The 18,270-nt window shown below is 38.0% G+C and overlaps 1 protein-coding gene across 1 annotated transcript; it reads left to right on the forward strand.

Annotated features, from left to right (window-relative positions):
• The first annotated feature begins 201 nt into the window (after positions 1-201).
• Positions 202-11,206, forward strand: LOC127718763 (mucin-2-like). The gene is made up of 2 exons (XM_052224815.1): positions 202-8,922; positions 11,144-11,206. Exons 1-2 carry the CDS (start codon positions 202-204, stop codon positions 11,204-11,206), a joined length of 8,784 nt encoding a protein of 2,927 aa, XP_052080775.1.
• Positions 11,207-18,270: the final 7,064 nt, after the last annotated feature.

Consider the following 18,270-nt stretch of genomic DNA (forward strand, 5'->3'; position numbering starts at 1 on the left):
CATAATTTCCCAAATTCTAAACTTCAAACTAAATTTGATTATATGACCAAACAACAAGCACGGGTACAGAGAGGAACATTGACTAAGACAACACGATCCCAATCTAAACAAAAGAAAGCAATAATTCTTGGAGTAACACTGCAAACTATAGAGGATGAGATCGTTAACGTCAAAGATAAAACGAATTCTGAAATAAACCAAATGGATGAAATTACAACGACTACGCTTACAGCCACATCTACCATTACTACAAATGTGCAAACTACCTCACCTTCACCCATTACTGCAGATGATACAACCGATGCTACGCATGCAATCACTACAAAATCAACAACCGATGCTACGCCTACGCCTACAACCACAACTTTGCCTACGACCGATGCTACGCCTACAATCACTACCAAATTAACAACTGATGCTTCGCTTACAATCACTACTGCATCGACTACCGATACTGCACCTACAATCACTACTTCACCTACAACCGATGTTACGCCTACAATCACTACTGCATCTACAACCGATGCTACGCTTTCAACCACTATTGCATCTATAACCGATGATACCCCTTCAATAACAACTGAATCTGCAGCCGATGCTTCTCCTACAATCACTACCGAATTTACAATGGATGCTACGTCTACAATCACTGCTTCACCTACAAACGATATAACGCCTACTACCACCAGTGCATCTACAACCGATGTTAAGCCTACAATTTTTTCTTCATCTAATACCGAGGATATGCCTACAACCACTACTGCATCCACAACCGATGCTACGCCTAAAACCATTACTGCATCTAAAATAGGGGTTACGCCTACAACAAATACTTCATCCACAACTGATGATCCGCCTACAATTACTACTGAATCTACAACCGATGGTATGCCAATTAGAACATTTTCATCTACATTCGACACTACCACTACAATCACTGCTTTGCCTACAACCAATACTACATCAACAACCGATGCAGCGAATACAATCACTACCGAATCTACAACTGATGGTATAACTACAATCACAGCTGAATCTAAAACTGATGCTAAAACTACAATCACTTCTGCAACAACCGATGCTACACTTATAAGCATTATTGCATCTACAACCAATGCTACGTATACACCCACTATCGAATCTGTAACCGATGCAAAGCCTACAACCACTATTTCGTTTACATCCAAATCTACGCCACCAACTCCAATTGCAACTACAACCGAGGCTACGTCTACAACCGCTATTGCATCTACAACTGATGCTTCGTCTTCAAGAACTTCTTCATATACAACCAATGCTACACCTACAACGACTACTTCATCTTCAAACACTGATACACCTAACATTACTACAACATCTACAACCGATGCTACCCTTACAACCACTCCTGCATCTACTACCAATACTAAGCCTACAATCACTACTTCACCTACAACCGATGTTACGCCTACAATCACTACTGCATCTACAACTAATGCTACGCTTACAACCACTATTGCATCTACAACCGGTGCTCTGCCTACAATCACTATCGAACTTACAACTGATGCTACGTCTACGATCACTACTTCACCTACAAACGATCTAACGCTTACTACTACCAGTGCACCTACAACCAATGCTTTACCTACAATCACTACTGCATTTACAAATGCTGTTACGCCCACCATGGGTACAACCACTAGTGCATCTAAAATCGGGGCTACGTCTACAACCACTACTTCATCCACAACCGGTGCTCCGCCTACAATAGCTACTTCATCTACAACCAATGTAACGTCTACAATTACTACTGAATCTACATCCGATGGTATGCCTAAAACTACTGATTCGTCTACACTCACAACTGAATCTACAACCAATGCTACGCACACAATCGACACCGAATCTACAACTGATGCTACGCCTACAATTACTACTGCATCTACTACCGATACTAAGCCTACAATCACTACTTCACCTACAACCGATGTTACGCCTACAATCACTACTGCATCTACAGCCGATGCTACGCGTACAACCACTACTGCATCTACAACCAATGCTACGCATACACTCACTACCGAATCTACATCCGATGCTATGCCTTCAATTACTACTGCGTCTACTACCGATACTAAGCCTACAATCACTACTTCACCGACAATCGATGTTACGCCTACAATCAGTACTGTATCTACAGCCGATGCTACGCTTACAACCACTACTGCATCTACAACCAATGCTACGCATACACTCACTACCGAATTTGTTACCGATGCTAAGCCTACAACCACTCACTTGCCTTCAATTGATTCTACAAATGCAATCACTACCGAATCTACAACAGATGAAATTTTAACAGTCACCAATGCACCTACAAACGATGATACGGCTACAACCACTACTTTATTTACATCCAAATCTACGCCATCAACCCCAATTGCAACTACAACCGAGGTTACGCATACAACCGCCATTGCATCTACAACTGATGCTTCGTCTTTAAGAACTTCTTCATATACAACCAATGCTACACCCTCAACGACTACTTCATCTTCAACCGATGATACACCTAAAATCACTACAACATCTACAACCGATGCTACCCTTACAACCACTACTGCATCTACTACCAATACTAAGCCTACAATCACTACTTCACCTACAACCGATGTTACGCCTACAATCACTACTGCATCTACAACCGATGCTACGCTTTCAACCACTATTGCATCTACAACCGGTGCTCTGCCTACAATCACTATCGAATTTACAACGGATGCTACGTCTACGATTACTACTTCACCTACAAATGATCTAACGCCTACTAATACAAGTGCACCTACAAACAATGCTTTACCTACAACCACTGCTGCATTTACAAACGCTGTTACGCCCACCATCGCTACTTCATCAAATACCGAGGATACACCTACAACCACTAGTGCATCTAAAATCGGGGCGACGCCTACAACCACTACTTCATCCACAACCGGTGCTCCGCCTACAACAACTACTTCATCTACAACCAATGTAACGTCTACAATTACTACTGAATCTACATCCGATGGTATGCCCATAACAACATCTTCAGCTACAATCGACGCTATCTCTACAATCACTGCTTTACCGATAACCAATATTGCATCTACAACCGATGCTACGAATACAATCACTACCAAATCTAAAACCGATGCTAAGCCTACAACCACTGATTCGTCTACAATCACAACTGAATATACAACGAATGCTACGCATACAACCGCTACCGAATCGACAACCGATGCTCTGTCTTCAATTACTACTGCATCTACTACCGATACTATGCCTACAATCACTACTTCACCTACAACCGATGTTACGCCAACAATCTCTACTGCATCTACAACCGATGCTACGCTTACAACCACTACTGCATCTACAACCGATGTTCTGCCTACAATCACTATCGAATTTACAACGGATGCTACGTCTACGATCACTACTTCACCTACCAACGATCTAACGCCTACAACTACCAGTGCACCTACAACCAATACTTTACCTACAATCACTACTTCATTAACAAACGCTGTTACGCCCACCATCGCTACTTCATCAAATATCGAGGATACACCTACAACCACTAGTGCATCTAAAATCTGGGCAACGCCTACAACAACTACTTCATCCACAACCGTTGCTCCGCTTACAACAACTACTTCACCTTCAACCAATGTAACGTCTACAATTACTACTGAATCTACATCCGATAGTATGCCTACAACTACTGATTCGTCTACAATAACAACTGATTCTACAACGAATGCTACGCAAACAATCGACACCGAATCTACAACTGATGCTATGCCTACAATTACTACTGCATCTACTACCGATACTAAGCCTACACTCACTACTTCACCTACAACCGATGTTACGCCTACAATCACTACTGCATCTACAGCCGATGCTACGCGTACAACCACTACTGCATCTACAACCAATGCTACGCATACACTCACTACCGAATCTACATCCGATGCTATGCCTTCAATTACTACTGCGTCTACTACCGATACTAAGCCTACAATCACTACTTCACCGACAATCGATGTTACGCCTACAATCAGTACTGTATCTACAGCCGATGCTACGCTTACAACCACTACTGCATCTACAACCAATGCTACGCATACACTCACTACCGAATTTGTTACCGATGCTAAGCCTACAACCACTCACTTGCCTTCAATCGATTCTACAAATGCAATCACTACCGAATCTACAACAGATGAAATTTTAACAGTCACCAATGCACCTACAAACGATGATACGGCTACAACCACTACTTTATTTACATCCAAATCTACGCCATCAACCCCAATTGCAACTACAACCGAGGTTACGCATACAACCGCCATTGCATCTACAACTGATGCTTCGTCTTTAAGAACTTCTTCATATACAACCAATGCTACACCCTCAACGACTACTTCATCTTCAACCGATGATACACCTAAAATCACTACAACATCTACAACCGATGCTACCCTTACAACCACTACTGCATCTACTACCAATACTAAGCCTACAATCACTACTTCACCTACAACCGATGTTACGCCTACAATCACTACTGCATCTACAACCGATGCTACGCTTTCAACCACTATTGCATCTACAACCGGTGCTCTGCCTACAATCACTATCGAATTTACAACGGATGCCACGTCTACGATTACTACTTCACCTACAAATGATCTAACGCCTACTAATACAAGTGCACCTACAAACAATGCTTTACCTACAACCACTGCTGCATTTACAAACGCTGTTACGCCCACCATCGCTACTTCATCAAATACCGAGGATACACCTACAACCACTAGTGCATCTAAAATCGGGGCGACGCCTACAACCACTACTTCATCCACAACCGGTGCTCCGCCTACAACAACTACTTCATCTACAACCAATGTAACGTCTACAATTACTACTGAATCTACATCCGATGGTATGCCCATAACAACATCTTCAGCTACAATCGACGCTATCTCTACAATCACTGCTTTACCGATAACCAATATTGCATCTACAACCGATGCTACGAATACAATCACTACCAAATCTAAAACCGATGCTAAGCCTACAACCACTGATTCGTCTACAATCACAACTGAATATACAACGAATGCTACGCATACAACCGCTACCGAATCGACAACCGATGCTCTGTCTTCAATTACTACTGCATCTACTACCGATACTATGCCTACAATCACTACTTCACCTACAACCGATGTTACGCCAACAATCTCTACTGCATCTACAACCGATGCTATGCTTACAACCACTACTGCATCTACAACCGATGTTCTGCCTACAATCACTATCGAATTTACAACGGATGCTACGTCTACGATCACTACTTCTCCTACCAACGATCTAACGCCTACAACTACCAGTGCACCTACAACCAATACTTTACCTACAATCACTACTTCATTAACAAACGCTGTTACGCCCACAATCGCTACTTCATCAAATATCGAGGATACACCTACAACCACTAGTGCATCTAAAATCTGGGCAACGCCTACAACAACTACTTCATCCACAACCGTTGCTCCGCTTACAACAACTACTTCACCTTCAACCAATGTAACGTCTACAATTACTACTGAATCTACATCCGATAGTATGCCTACAACTACTGATTCGTCTACAATAACAACTGATTCTACAACGAATGCTACGCAAACAATCGACACCGAATCTACAACTGATGCTATGCCTACAATTACTACTGCATCTACTACCGATACTAAGTCTACAATCACTACTTCACCTACAACCGATGTTACGCCTACAATCACTACTGCATCTACAGCCGATGCTACGCTTACAACCACTACTGCATCTACAACCAATGCTACGCATACACTCACTACCGAATATGTTACCAATGCTAAGCCTACAACCACTCACTTGCCTTCAACCGATTCTACAAATGCAATCACTACCGAATCTACAACAGATGCAATTCTAACAGTCACTAATGCACCTACAAACGGTGATACGGCTACAACCACTATTTTATTTACATCCAAATCTACGCCATCAACCCCAATTGCAACTACAACCGAGGTTACGCATACAACCGCCATCGCATCTACAACTGATGCTTCGTCTTTAAGAACTTCTTCATATACAACCAATGCTACACCCTTAACGACTACTTCATCTTCAACCGATGATACACCTAAAATCACTACAACATCTACAACCGATGCTACCCTTACAACCACTACTGCATCTACTACCAATACTAAGCCTACAATCACTACTTCACCTACAACCGATGTTACGCCTACAATCACTACTGCATCTACAACCGATGCTACGCTTTCTACCACTATTGCATCTACAACCGGTGCTCCGCCTACAACAACTACTTCATCTACAACCAATGTAACGTCTACAATTACTACTGAATCTACATCCGATGGTATGCCCATAACAACATCTTCAGCTACAATCGACGCTACCTCTACAATCACTGCTTTACCGATAACCAATATTGCATCTACAACCGATGCTACGATTACAATCACTACCAAATCTAAAACCGATGCTAAGCCTACAACCACTGATTCGTCTACAATCACAACTGAATTTACAACGAATGCTACGCATACAACCGCTACCGAATCTACAACCGATGCTATGTCTTCAATTACTACTGCATCTACTACCGATACTATGCCTACAATCACTACTTCACCTACAACCGATGTTACGCCAACAATCTCTACTGCATCTACAACCGATGCTACGCTTACAACCACTACTGCATCTACAACCGGTGTTCTGCCTACAATCACTATCGAATTTACAACGGATGCTACGTCTACGATCACTACTTCACCTACAAACGATCTAACGCCTACAACTACCAGTGCACCTACAACCAATACTTTACCTACAATCACTACTGCATTTACAAACGCTGTTACGCCCACCATCGCTACTTCATCAAATATCGAGGATACACCTACAACCACCAGTGCATCTAAAATCGGGGCAACGCCTACAACAACTACTTCATCCACAACCGGTGCTCCGCCTACAACAACTACTTCATCTACAACCAATGTAACGTCTACAATTACTACTGAATCTACATCCGATGGTATGCCTACAACTACTGATTCGTCTACAATAACAACTGAATCTGCAACGAATGCTACGCACACAATCGACACCAAATTTACAACGGATGCTATGCCTACAATTACTACTGCATCTACTACCGATACTAAGCCTACAATCACTACTTCACCTACAACCGATGTTACGCCTACAATCACTACTGCATCTACAGCCGATGCTACGCATACAACCACTACTGCATCTACAACCAATGCTACGCATACACTCACTACCGAATCTACAACCGATGCTATGCCTTCAATTACTACTGCGTCTACTACCGATACTAAGCCTACAATCACTACTTCACCGACAATCGATGTTACGCCTACAATCAGTACTGCATCTACAGCCGATGCTACGCTTACAACCACTACTGCATCTACAACCAATGCTACGCATACACTCACTACCGAATTTGTTACCGATGCTAAGCCTACAACCACTCACTTGCCTTCAACCGATTCTACAAATGCAATCACTACCGAATCTACAACAGATGCAATTCTAACAGCCACTAATGCACCTACAAACGTAGATACGGCTACAACCACTATTTTATTTACGTCCAAACCTACGCTATCAACCCCAATTGCAACTACAACCGACATTACGCCTACAACCGCCATTGCATCTACAACTGATGCTTCGACTTTAAGAACTTCTTCATATACAACCAATGCTACACCCTCAACGACTACTTCATCTTCAACCGATGATACACCTAAAATCACTACAACATCTACAACTGATGCTACCCTTACAACCACTACTGCATCTATTACCAATACTAAGCCTACAATCACCACTTCACCTACAACCGATGGTACGCCTACAATCACTATTGCATCTACAACCGGTGCTCTGCCTACAATCACTATCGAATTTACAACGGATGCTACGTCTACGATCACTACTTCACCTACAAACGATCTAACGCCTACTACTACAGGTGCACCTACAACCAATGCTTTACCTACAACCACTACTGCATTTACAAACGCTGTTACGCCCACCATCGCTATTTCATCAAATACCGAGGATACACCTACAACCACTACTGCATCTACAACCAATGCTACGCATACACTCACTACCGAATCTATTACCGATGCTAAGCCTACAACCACTGACTTGCCTACAACCGATTCTACAAATGCAATCACTACCGAATCTACAACAGATGCAATGCTAACAGTCACTAATTCACCTACAAACGATGATACGGCTACGACCACTATTTTATTTACATCCAAATCTACGCCATCAACCCCAATTGCAACTACAACCGAGGTTACGCCTACAACGCCTATAATCACTACTGCATCTACAACCAATGCTACGCTTACAACCACTACTACAACAACAACTTCTCCTACAACTATTACTTCTCCTACAACAAATACTTCTTCCACAACTTCTACTTCTCCAACAACAACTACTTCTCCCACAACTTCTACTTCTCCAACAACAACTACTTCTCCCACAACTTTTACTTCTCCAACAACAACTACTTCTCCAACAACAACTACTTCTCCCACAACTTCTTCTTCTCCAACAACAACTACTTCTCCCACAACTTCTACTTCTCCAACAACAACTACCTCTCCTACAACAACTACTTCTCCAACAACCACTATTACACCTACAACGGTTTTCCCACCTACAGCCGCTACTAAACCGAGAACAACTTCTACTTCTACAACCAGTTTACACACGTCAACAATGGTCCCTGGGAAAGTGCCAGTAAATACAGGTTTGCTCATATTGTAATTTAATGCATGTTGTATTTATTTTGGAATCCTAAACAAAATTTTGAAAAGAGAAAACACCTTTAAGTTACAAAATGCGGATTTTGAACAGCTTATTTTATAATTTGTCTTTTTGTTTTTCTTTTCCCACTCTCATCTTTTATTTGGCTTCACATTTCATTTCAACAAGCAAATATGACCATTTATAAATTATGTCAGAAAAATTTATGTTGGGGAAAATGAAAATAATATTGTATATACTTCACTGGTTTAAGCTGTCACAGTTTGCCTTTTGTTTTTCAAAATACAGCAGTATGACACCTTTATATATGTGCACCAATGGGTGGTTGAAAATAGATTTATCATAGCAGAACTATTTTATATGAGATTTTAACAGTGAAGTAACATTAAGTAGAGTGACTTATACGTATTTATTTTTTGTTTACTTAAAATCTAATAGTTGTTCTGCGTATTTGTTCATTCATTTAAATTGTCCTTGAAATATACCGACTACTACGAGTTATTCGAATATTCCCATTTTCATATTATTTATATGTTCGATTTGAACTTCTTGTTATCTCCTTAATTCCTTTAAGGAGTTAACGTTTCAGTGCAGTTGATATTTTGTTTGAGTGGACCCCATGTAAAAATCAGGACAAATGAATCTGGAAATTTCAGAAAGAAGATACTCAAAGATGTAAGTTTTATTACAAAACTCAGTTGCATTCAATTAATTCTAATCTAATTTCTTATAAGAGTCTTTTGGTTCGTTGAGCAGCGAAAATAATTGCAGTGCTGAAAGATCGTGTTTAAGGCTGCATGGAATTCAAAGTCGTTCAAATTCCGATGCCCTGTAATGGATATTGCTTTGATTTCTATACCTCAAAATACCTTTGTTAAAACTGGTAATATTCCGTAGGGGATCTGTTCAGAGTATTTGACAGAACTACATAACAAACCTTTTTTAAGTCATTGACTTCAGATTTCCCGTCTATCATCTAGGTCGAATCCGCAGTGATGTGCATTCTTTTATGTATTACGTAATTTCCTCTCGGGAACCAGTAGAAAATGTAAGTACTGCATTTCCGTAAGATATTTGATGTTTCCATTCATAGATTTCTACCTGTGCAGTCAATTGTAAAACTTAGCAGCCTGTTGGTGAATGATTGTACAATGTACTGTCATTGCTTTAGTGGACTAGACAATCTGTGAACGAATCTGAAGTGCCAATAATTCCTTTATTTGATAGCAAAAATAAAAAAAAACTAAAAAAAAACAACATATTCATATATATGAGATCTTGAGCTATAAGACAGCACCTTGGCAATCCGTTATACCTAGAACAAACAATTCCACATACCGGAATGCATAAGTATGTAACACAATTTGAAAGTTCATTTTGGGTTTATAGGTTCGAAACAAAAAATCATTGGAATCAAACAGGTAAAATAAGGGTTAATGTGTCTAGTTTTTGGAATTTTCATGAAATGCACTCACTGCATAATGATTAGATGTAAATCCAAGATTTAAACGAAAGAATGAACGGAAAAGGTGAAAAAAGACACAACGGAGGGTTATAACTTTGATTTGCCATTGTATTATTATTTTCTAATCGATAAAAATATAAAGATAAGGCGTCAGTAAACATGTTTAACCCCGCCACATTCTGTATGTGCCTGTCCAAAGTCAGCACCCTGTAATTCAGTGGGTGTCGTTTGTTGCTGTATATCATATATGTTTTGTTTGAATTGTCTTACATTTTTCATTTCGAGGCCTTTTATAGCTTACTCTGCGATATGAGTTTTGCTCATTGTTGAAGGCCGTACGGTGACCTATAGCTGTTAACTTCTATGTCATTTTTGTCTCTGGTAAAGAGTTGTCTGATTGGCAATCATACCAAATCTTTTTATTTTTCGATAAGAAGATGTTGTTTGATTGCCTTGGAGACAACAATACACGAGAGACCAAATGACGTGGAGGAATCATAGGTGAACCAATTTAATACAAACATTTCAGCAATGCTAACTGCCAAAATTGTTGAAAGCTAAATCAAAGTTGTTATACTACACATGTATATGCATAGACGACTTTTAAAACTAGAGACTAATTTTAAATAATCGTTTAATACTAAAATTTCAAAAATCTAGAGGTTTAGTAATTTGGTAAATACAATTTACTAAATTATTTGTTTTCTTTAATTTTGATTTTTTTTTTAGCTTAACAGAGCGTTTGAAAATCTAACTGGATTTATAGCAGTAAAGAACATGAACTTGAGGTAAACATTTTTAAAAACATTCTGTATGTGACTGTACTAAGTCAGGAGCCTGTAATTCAGTGGTTGTCGTTTGTTGCTTTGTACCATATTTGTTTCTCGTTCATTATTTTGTACATAAATAAGGGCGTTAGTTTTCTCGTTTGAATTGTTTTACATTTGTCATTTTGGGGCTTTTTATAGCTAACTATGCGGTATTGGCTTTGTTCATTGTTGAAGGCCGTATGGTGACCTATAGTTGTTAATTTCTGTGTCATTTGGTCTCTTGTGGAGAGTTGTCTCATTGGCAATCATACCACATCTTCTTTTTTTATATCCAATAAATGTATTGTTGGATTAACATGTTTAGGCATTGACATAGAAAAATGGGTAGTAAGGCATGTTGAACAAATGCCTCCCACACCTAGATAAAATGGAGATAATTTATGTTGGTCGATCATACACTATTCAATTTTAAGGAACTGTTTACTGAATTTCGTGTAATCTTTTCTCAATATGGCACATTTGAAATGAATTTTGATTTATGAACATCTAGAAGCAACTGCAACAAAGACACATGAAAGATATTTAAACGTTTTATTGTCTTTCAATTTTTTGTATTTACTTTCTTAGTTCACCAAAGAGCTGGCCAGAAATTTAAATCACTGTTCTAGTAATTTTAAACAGACACCAAAATCAGTAGTATGGAAGTCATTAAACAATAAAAAATGTCATTTTAATAACATTCAAATCTCTGACTTTGTAATATTCTGTGTCATTTTAGTAGCAAGGCAATTAGATAAAAGGTTTGATGTACAGAAGACAAAATTCTAAAAGTATTCTAGGAATACTTGTTTTTGAGAAAAATAATATTGTAATGCCTGTAAACAATGGGCGATTTAGGTCAATGATTCACAGTAACCGTATAATGAATTGGCTACAATTGTACAATTAACAAACTTTAAACATAGCAAGTTGTCATAATTGCATAAAAAAATTGTTAAAATTTTTTTTTTTTAAATTGAAAACGTCGGTAGCGTATATATTTGGTATGCATTTCCTCAATGTAATTGGGGTTCTTTTATAAATGAACGTATCCTATACGTACAAAAACTAATACCACATGAATGATTGAATGAATGAAATAGTTAATGTGTTAACGTTTAAATAATTACAGAGAAAATCCAGTTATCTTGATTATATTGTTCAAATGATGTTATATGAACAATCATCTTGATTTATTTACTTACACGCAGATATACTGAGTGCCAATGAAAACGCAACACTTGTAAATTTCAAATATTTTAAAATATATAAATATTTTTTTTAAATGATTACCTATATCGGTTTGAAAATGAATCGTCAGACTTCTTTCGACAACTTTACGCTTGAATGATTTTAGAAAAAAAAAGTTACGTGCTTACGTTACAGAAAAAGGGGGTGAGTCGAGTGCACCGCTATTTTTCGCACGAGTGATTTTTTCATTGTGTGTTTTGGAAAGCCTCGCTTAAGAATTTAACTTTCCCATCCTTTTTTGTAAGCCACTGCAATAAACTAAGGCGTAGATGCCAAGACTTTCAGACAACCAGAGACATGAAGTTTGGGGCATGGTGCAAGGAGGCATTTCAAGTCGTGAAATTGCACGCAGAATTCAGTGTTCAGCCTCAACAATTACCAGACTTATCCAAAGATTCAATCAAACTGGGTCTTTGAATGATAGACCACGTCCCGGAAGACAGAGAGCAACTACTGCCCAACAGGACCGATACATTCGTCTTCAGCATCTGCGAGATCGGTTCCGTGCGGCTGTCCAAACGGCACGGGAGACTGTCGGCGTCCATAGGAGACAAATTGGAGCAAACACGGTAAGACGCCGTTTGCGCAGCAGTGGATTAAGGGCACGGAGGCCTTTCCGTGGTAACATTCTGACAGCAGTACGACGCCAAAATCGCTTTAGATGGACACAACAGCGTCAGAGATGGTCACACAGGCAATGGACAACTGTCTTATGGACGGACGAATCAAGATTCCATCTTCGTCGTAGTGATGGACGAACTCGTGTGTGGAGACGAAGAGGAGAACGCTATGCAGATTCGTGTATCCAAGAGACAGATCGTTGAGGTGGTGGTAGTGTCATGGTATGGGGAGGAATATCATTCAACCATAAAACTCCGCTCATCACTATCAATGGCAATTTAAACGCTCAACGCTACATTGACGAAGTTTTACGGCCGACCGTTATACCGTTTATGGCTAGGCATCAAGATGTTAATCTTTTTCAGCAAGATAACGCTCGTGCACACTCCGCACGACTCACAACTGCGTTTATCAACAACAACCATGTTCAGACATTACCATGGCCAGCCTTTTCGCCGGATTTGAGTCCAATTGAACACTTATGGGATCAAATTGGACAAGCCGTAAGACGACGACAGCCACCACCAGTTACGCTGCGCCAACTCGAAATTGCATTGCGGAAAAAATGGACAAACATTCCACAACACCGTATCCGACGTCTGGTCAGGTCAATGCCACGTCGTTGTAGAGCTTGCGTTGCAGCACGCGGTGGACACATTCGTTATAGAGACTGTGAGTTAGTGAACTGTAGCGTTGTGATGCATAACCGTATTGCATTCGAATCGTGGCAGTTGAACATTTTTGTTTGACTTTTATCTTTAGATAAACCCTTTAACTGTCATTAACAATTACTATATAGAAAATATTATTTTGTATAAAAATTTTATTTCTAAAAAACTTAGTGTTGCGTTTTCATGGCACTCAGTATAATATAATCATTCATCACAACTCTGCCGATTCCGTACCGCCATCTATGGAGAGAAGCGGAGTCACCCAAGGTTAGCCGATTGATAATATAAAATTATTTTTACAGCTTGAGAACTACAACGGGTAAGCAAAGAATACGACAACAGGTCAACAACAGGTATGTTGTTTATAAATAACCTCTGTTCCACATTAATCAGCATGAATATGACAGCAAAAGGGAGGTTATACAAACTTTAACGGGAACAGATCCCCATTCAGCCAGTCTACATACGGTTTTTGTCGCGTTCTCTGATACGTTGCATATTTTAATGACCGAAACAGCCATAATATACTACATGTACACGTCTTTATTATGCGATACGGATTTTTTAGTATATATATATGCATTTTACATACTAAAAATTAACTAACTTAAAGTAAATTTTATCTCGAACCCAGAAATAATATTGTATAGGATATCAATACTTATATTGGTAAAAAATACTCTGTCGAAGGATCAGCTGGCTTTTAAATGAGTTCATGCCATTAAAAATTTTTGTTAAATTTTCCTGTGTTTCAATTATTCTGAAAATAATAATAAATAGGAAGGAATTGTTAATGGCAAAAATGATCAGCAATTCAAGACCGACTATTCGGTGACTCCTTAAGAAATTATGATCATGTGTTTTGCAGCACAAAAGCTCAGAAGTTTAGGATCTACAAAACATGAATGTGACCAAAAATAGTAGATGACTTCTTAAGGGAAAATGGTTCTTGAATGACGATTTTTTAAGAATGTTCGTGTTTTCTCAAGAACTATAAAATATAGATGAAAACAATAAACAGCAACAATAATCAGCAATGTATGATATAAACAAGCAATATGACCAAAACCATTGGTGAGTCCTTATAAGATTGACTGCCCGTAATTCTTTTTTTGTTGTTGCTAATTTCTAAAATGTTACAAATTATCTTGAAAACTGTAATAGATAGGTAGAAATTGTTTATAGCAAAATATGATCAGCTATACAAGAGCTACAAAAATGCAAAAATGGCCAAAACTGTTGGTGACTTTATCAGGAGTTATTGCCCTTAAACGACGATTTGTTAATATTTGTTTGTGTTTTTGTATATCAAAACAAGGTACAAACTGTGCACTGTTAAGAGATCGGCAATACAGGATTTACGAAAATGAAATTATGGATTGCAATAAAGCTAAACATTAATATAAGAATGGCATATCTTTATCTGTTGAGCGTGTTTGGCTTTTAGAAGCCTCTTGTTTAAAACGCAATGCCGTGGAAGTCTGTCATAATTTGAAGTTCCTTTTTGTTATTCTCAGAAAATTAATTTTCTATAAATTGTTAATTGTTACAGTACGAAAACTACGACGCAGCACGATTTAAAAAACATGGCTAATATCTGAACTTGAAAGTATCACAAAAATAATTTTGGAAAACCTTGGAATACCCAATAGCTATCAGTGGTCTTGTTACATGTAAAAGTTATCAAACCCGAATGCATTATTTTTTTCAGAAGCTGTGTACTAGTAAAACTAGTGTTGATTGTTCAACCATACATCAACACTACTGATAGAAATGTCACCGATATAACAAACGATATTTATATAATAATTAACGGATCACAGAAAATAGGAATTTATATAATTATCGAACATCAGACATTACAAGAGCTGTTAGAATTAGGTAAGCTCAAACTTAAAAAAAATCTTGTAAGCTATTAAATGTTAACTTGGAAAACGCAATTTGACTTAACGACTGAAACCCAGTGTAAAACATACATTTAACTGAGAAATGTATAACTTGATTGGGTGTAGCGTGTCTTTCCATAGCACAACACACTGAAACACATGATAACGTAAACGTTGGGTACTAATCATCATAAGACAGCAACCAGGCAACAATACGTTATAAATAATGGGAAAGTACTCAAGTTGGCCACCATTTTGGTAATGTTTTACTCAATATACATTTTTAGAATAACCGCTAGGCAAACGCATTATGATTTTAAAGATTGTAAAGACTGACTAGTATTGTAGATATCTACGGAGTATAGATTCGATAAGCAATGATTGTCTATGCTTTAAACCTAAAGTGTTCTTAAACATATCGTCAGATATAACTAACGATTGTCATGCATTAATAAGATTTAAGTATGCATAATTTAATGTAATATTATCTATAATGTTTGGTTTTTTTTTTTTTTTTTTTCAAATTTCTTGTACTTGTTTCTAGTGAAATCGGCAGTAAAAATAATTGAGCCTCAACTATGTTCCAAAGAATACAGATTCGACAGTGGATTTTGTTACTTGTATGCACCTTGCATAAACAATCCTTGTCAACATGGCGGGAATTGCGTAGTCAACATACAACGAAAACCGACATGCATGAAAGTGGTTGTATTGGCAAACCATCGATTATTATTTTTTACGCGGCTTTAATTTGTTATGTTTCTACTATAACTGGCACTCAGAATCTACTACTCTCAATACTTTTAAAAAGACTAGTTGACTACAGCTTTTATTAGAATTCTTCGACTGCACTACTTAGGTCTACTCATCCCGTAATTATGATCCTAGTTTAAAGCTGTGACTTTCGGCCTCTTTTACCTATCTACTTTTATACAATATAATATTATGATTTTCAGTCTATGGAAAGTGTGAATCAAGAAATCTGTTTCTTATGTAGAATAGCGATATTTTTTTTTGGTAAATGAGATGCATTGTGGGGAAATCTCAGACGACTTTTGACATTTGTAGGAATAAATGAAAATTCATCTGAAAGTACTTGTGTATTCTTTTTAAAACATGAACGTATTAAACAGGACAAACGTATATACAACTTGCAATGTACTTTGAACATTTAATCCCAAGTATGTTGTTTATATGCATTAAATAAAACCTATGATTTTGAGTTGTCCAAATACTTTGACAATAATGTACCAAAGACAGTGGAATGGCCATTGAACTTATTCGATTGCATTCTACGCCATAATCACTTGTAATAAGACAATTTTTTCTTATATGAGTGCGACGTTTTTATAATAGAAAAGCGATAAAATTATGCCTTTATTATGAAAAAAATTTCCAATGCGATATTTTTCTAATAGATACACGATACTGTTTTCATATGAAAAACATACGATAAAATGGCACAAAACATCCTAACAAAGTAGAAACATCGACAATTATTCATGACAGGTTCGATGGTACAGGCAAAGTATCACTGAAATTTCGTATAGATGATGTACGTATACATTAAACCAATTATACGCATATAAAGAAATAGACACAATGTATGATATCCCCTGCCCGTCGATCAATATTGCTTTTTTTCCAGATTAATATTGCACAGTGTTTACAACCTCCCAACTTCCGATGAAATAATTGTCTGGTTAGTGTCACTCTAGAATAATAAAGTGTTCAAACAGATATATGTATGTACATGTGTAGCATCTGTCATATCTATTTGTAATTTTGATACGATGTGACAGGGCGTGTATTTCCTTGATCGAGGGTTGCTGCTCACAAGAAGAGTTCCAAGTGGTGAAGTTGAAATCATCCCTTCGGAAATTTTACGGACGCCATCACGAGTTGGTTGACCGTTATGGGATATCCGTTTCACAGATGACAATGATATGTTCCAATTGTCCTAACTACTATCCCGTCCCCTTTTCCTGAATGTAATCTACCGAATTAGACTTATCACCGGGTTTGTACTAAAATGAGCAACACGACGGGTGCCACATGTGGAGCAAGATCTGCTTACCCTTCCGACTCACCTGAGATGACCCCCAGTTTTGATGGGGTTCGTGTTGCTCAGTCTTTATTTTTATATGTTGTGTTTTGTGTACTGTTGTTTGTCTGTTTGTCTTTTTCTTTTGAAACCATGGCTTTGTCATTTTTTTTTCGACTTACGAATTTGAACGTCCCTTTTGTATCTTTCGCCTCTCTTTCAATAGTTAAATGCAGTTGTTGAAATTAAAATGAATACTTTATCATGCATTTATTATGCAAACCATTTAAAGTCAATGAAACGTGACTGAAGTTGCAGGGCTAAATAATCTCTGGAAATGAGATATGATAATGCTGTTACAACTGCATACCAAATATCATTGACCTATTGTTAATGGTTCTCCTTAAACTGACTAAAAATCACTTTAAGTCAATGAACCATCTTTTAGAGGGCGAGGCCGTTTGATCTACATAACAATATGCCAATGCTAATACAAATGCATACCAAATACCCATTGACTTATCGTTAATAGTCCCCGTTTTAAAAAACTCATCTTACATGTATCACAAGTTTT

This window comes from Mytilus californianus, unplaced genomic scaffold (genome assembly GCF_021869535.1).
Source record: "Mytilus californianus isolate M0D057914Y unplaced genomic scaffold, xbMytCali1.0.p SCAF_10, whole genome shotgun sequence".
Taxonomy (NCBI): Eukaryota; Metazoa; Mollusca; class Bivalvia; order Mytilida; family Mytilidae; genus Mytilus; species Mytilus californianus.

Excerpts from the sequence above, each read along its gene's own strand:
- LOC127718763 (XM_052224815.1), top strand. The coding sequence starts at position 202 with ATGGATGAAATTACAACGACTACGCTTACAGCCACATCTACCATTACT. Across the intron at positions 8,923-11,143 it reads TGGTCCCTGGGAAAGTGCCA|CTTAACAGAGCGTTTGAAAA; the intron begins GTAAATACAGGT and ends TTTTTTTTTTAG.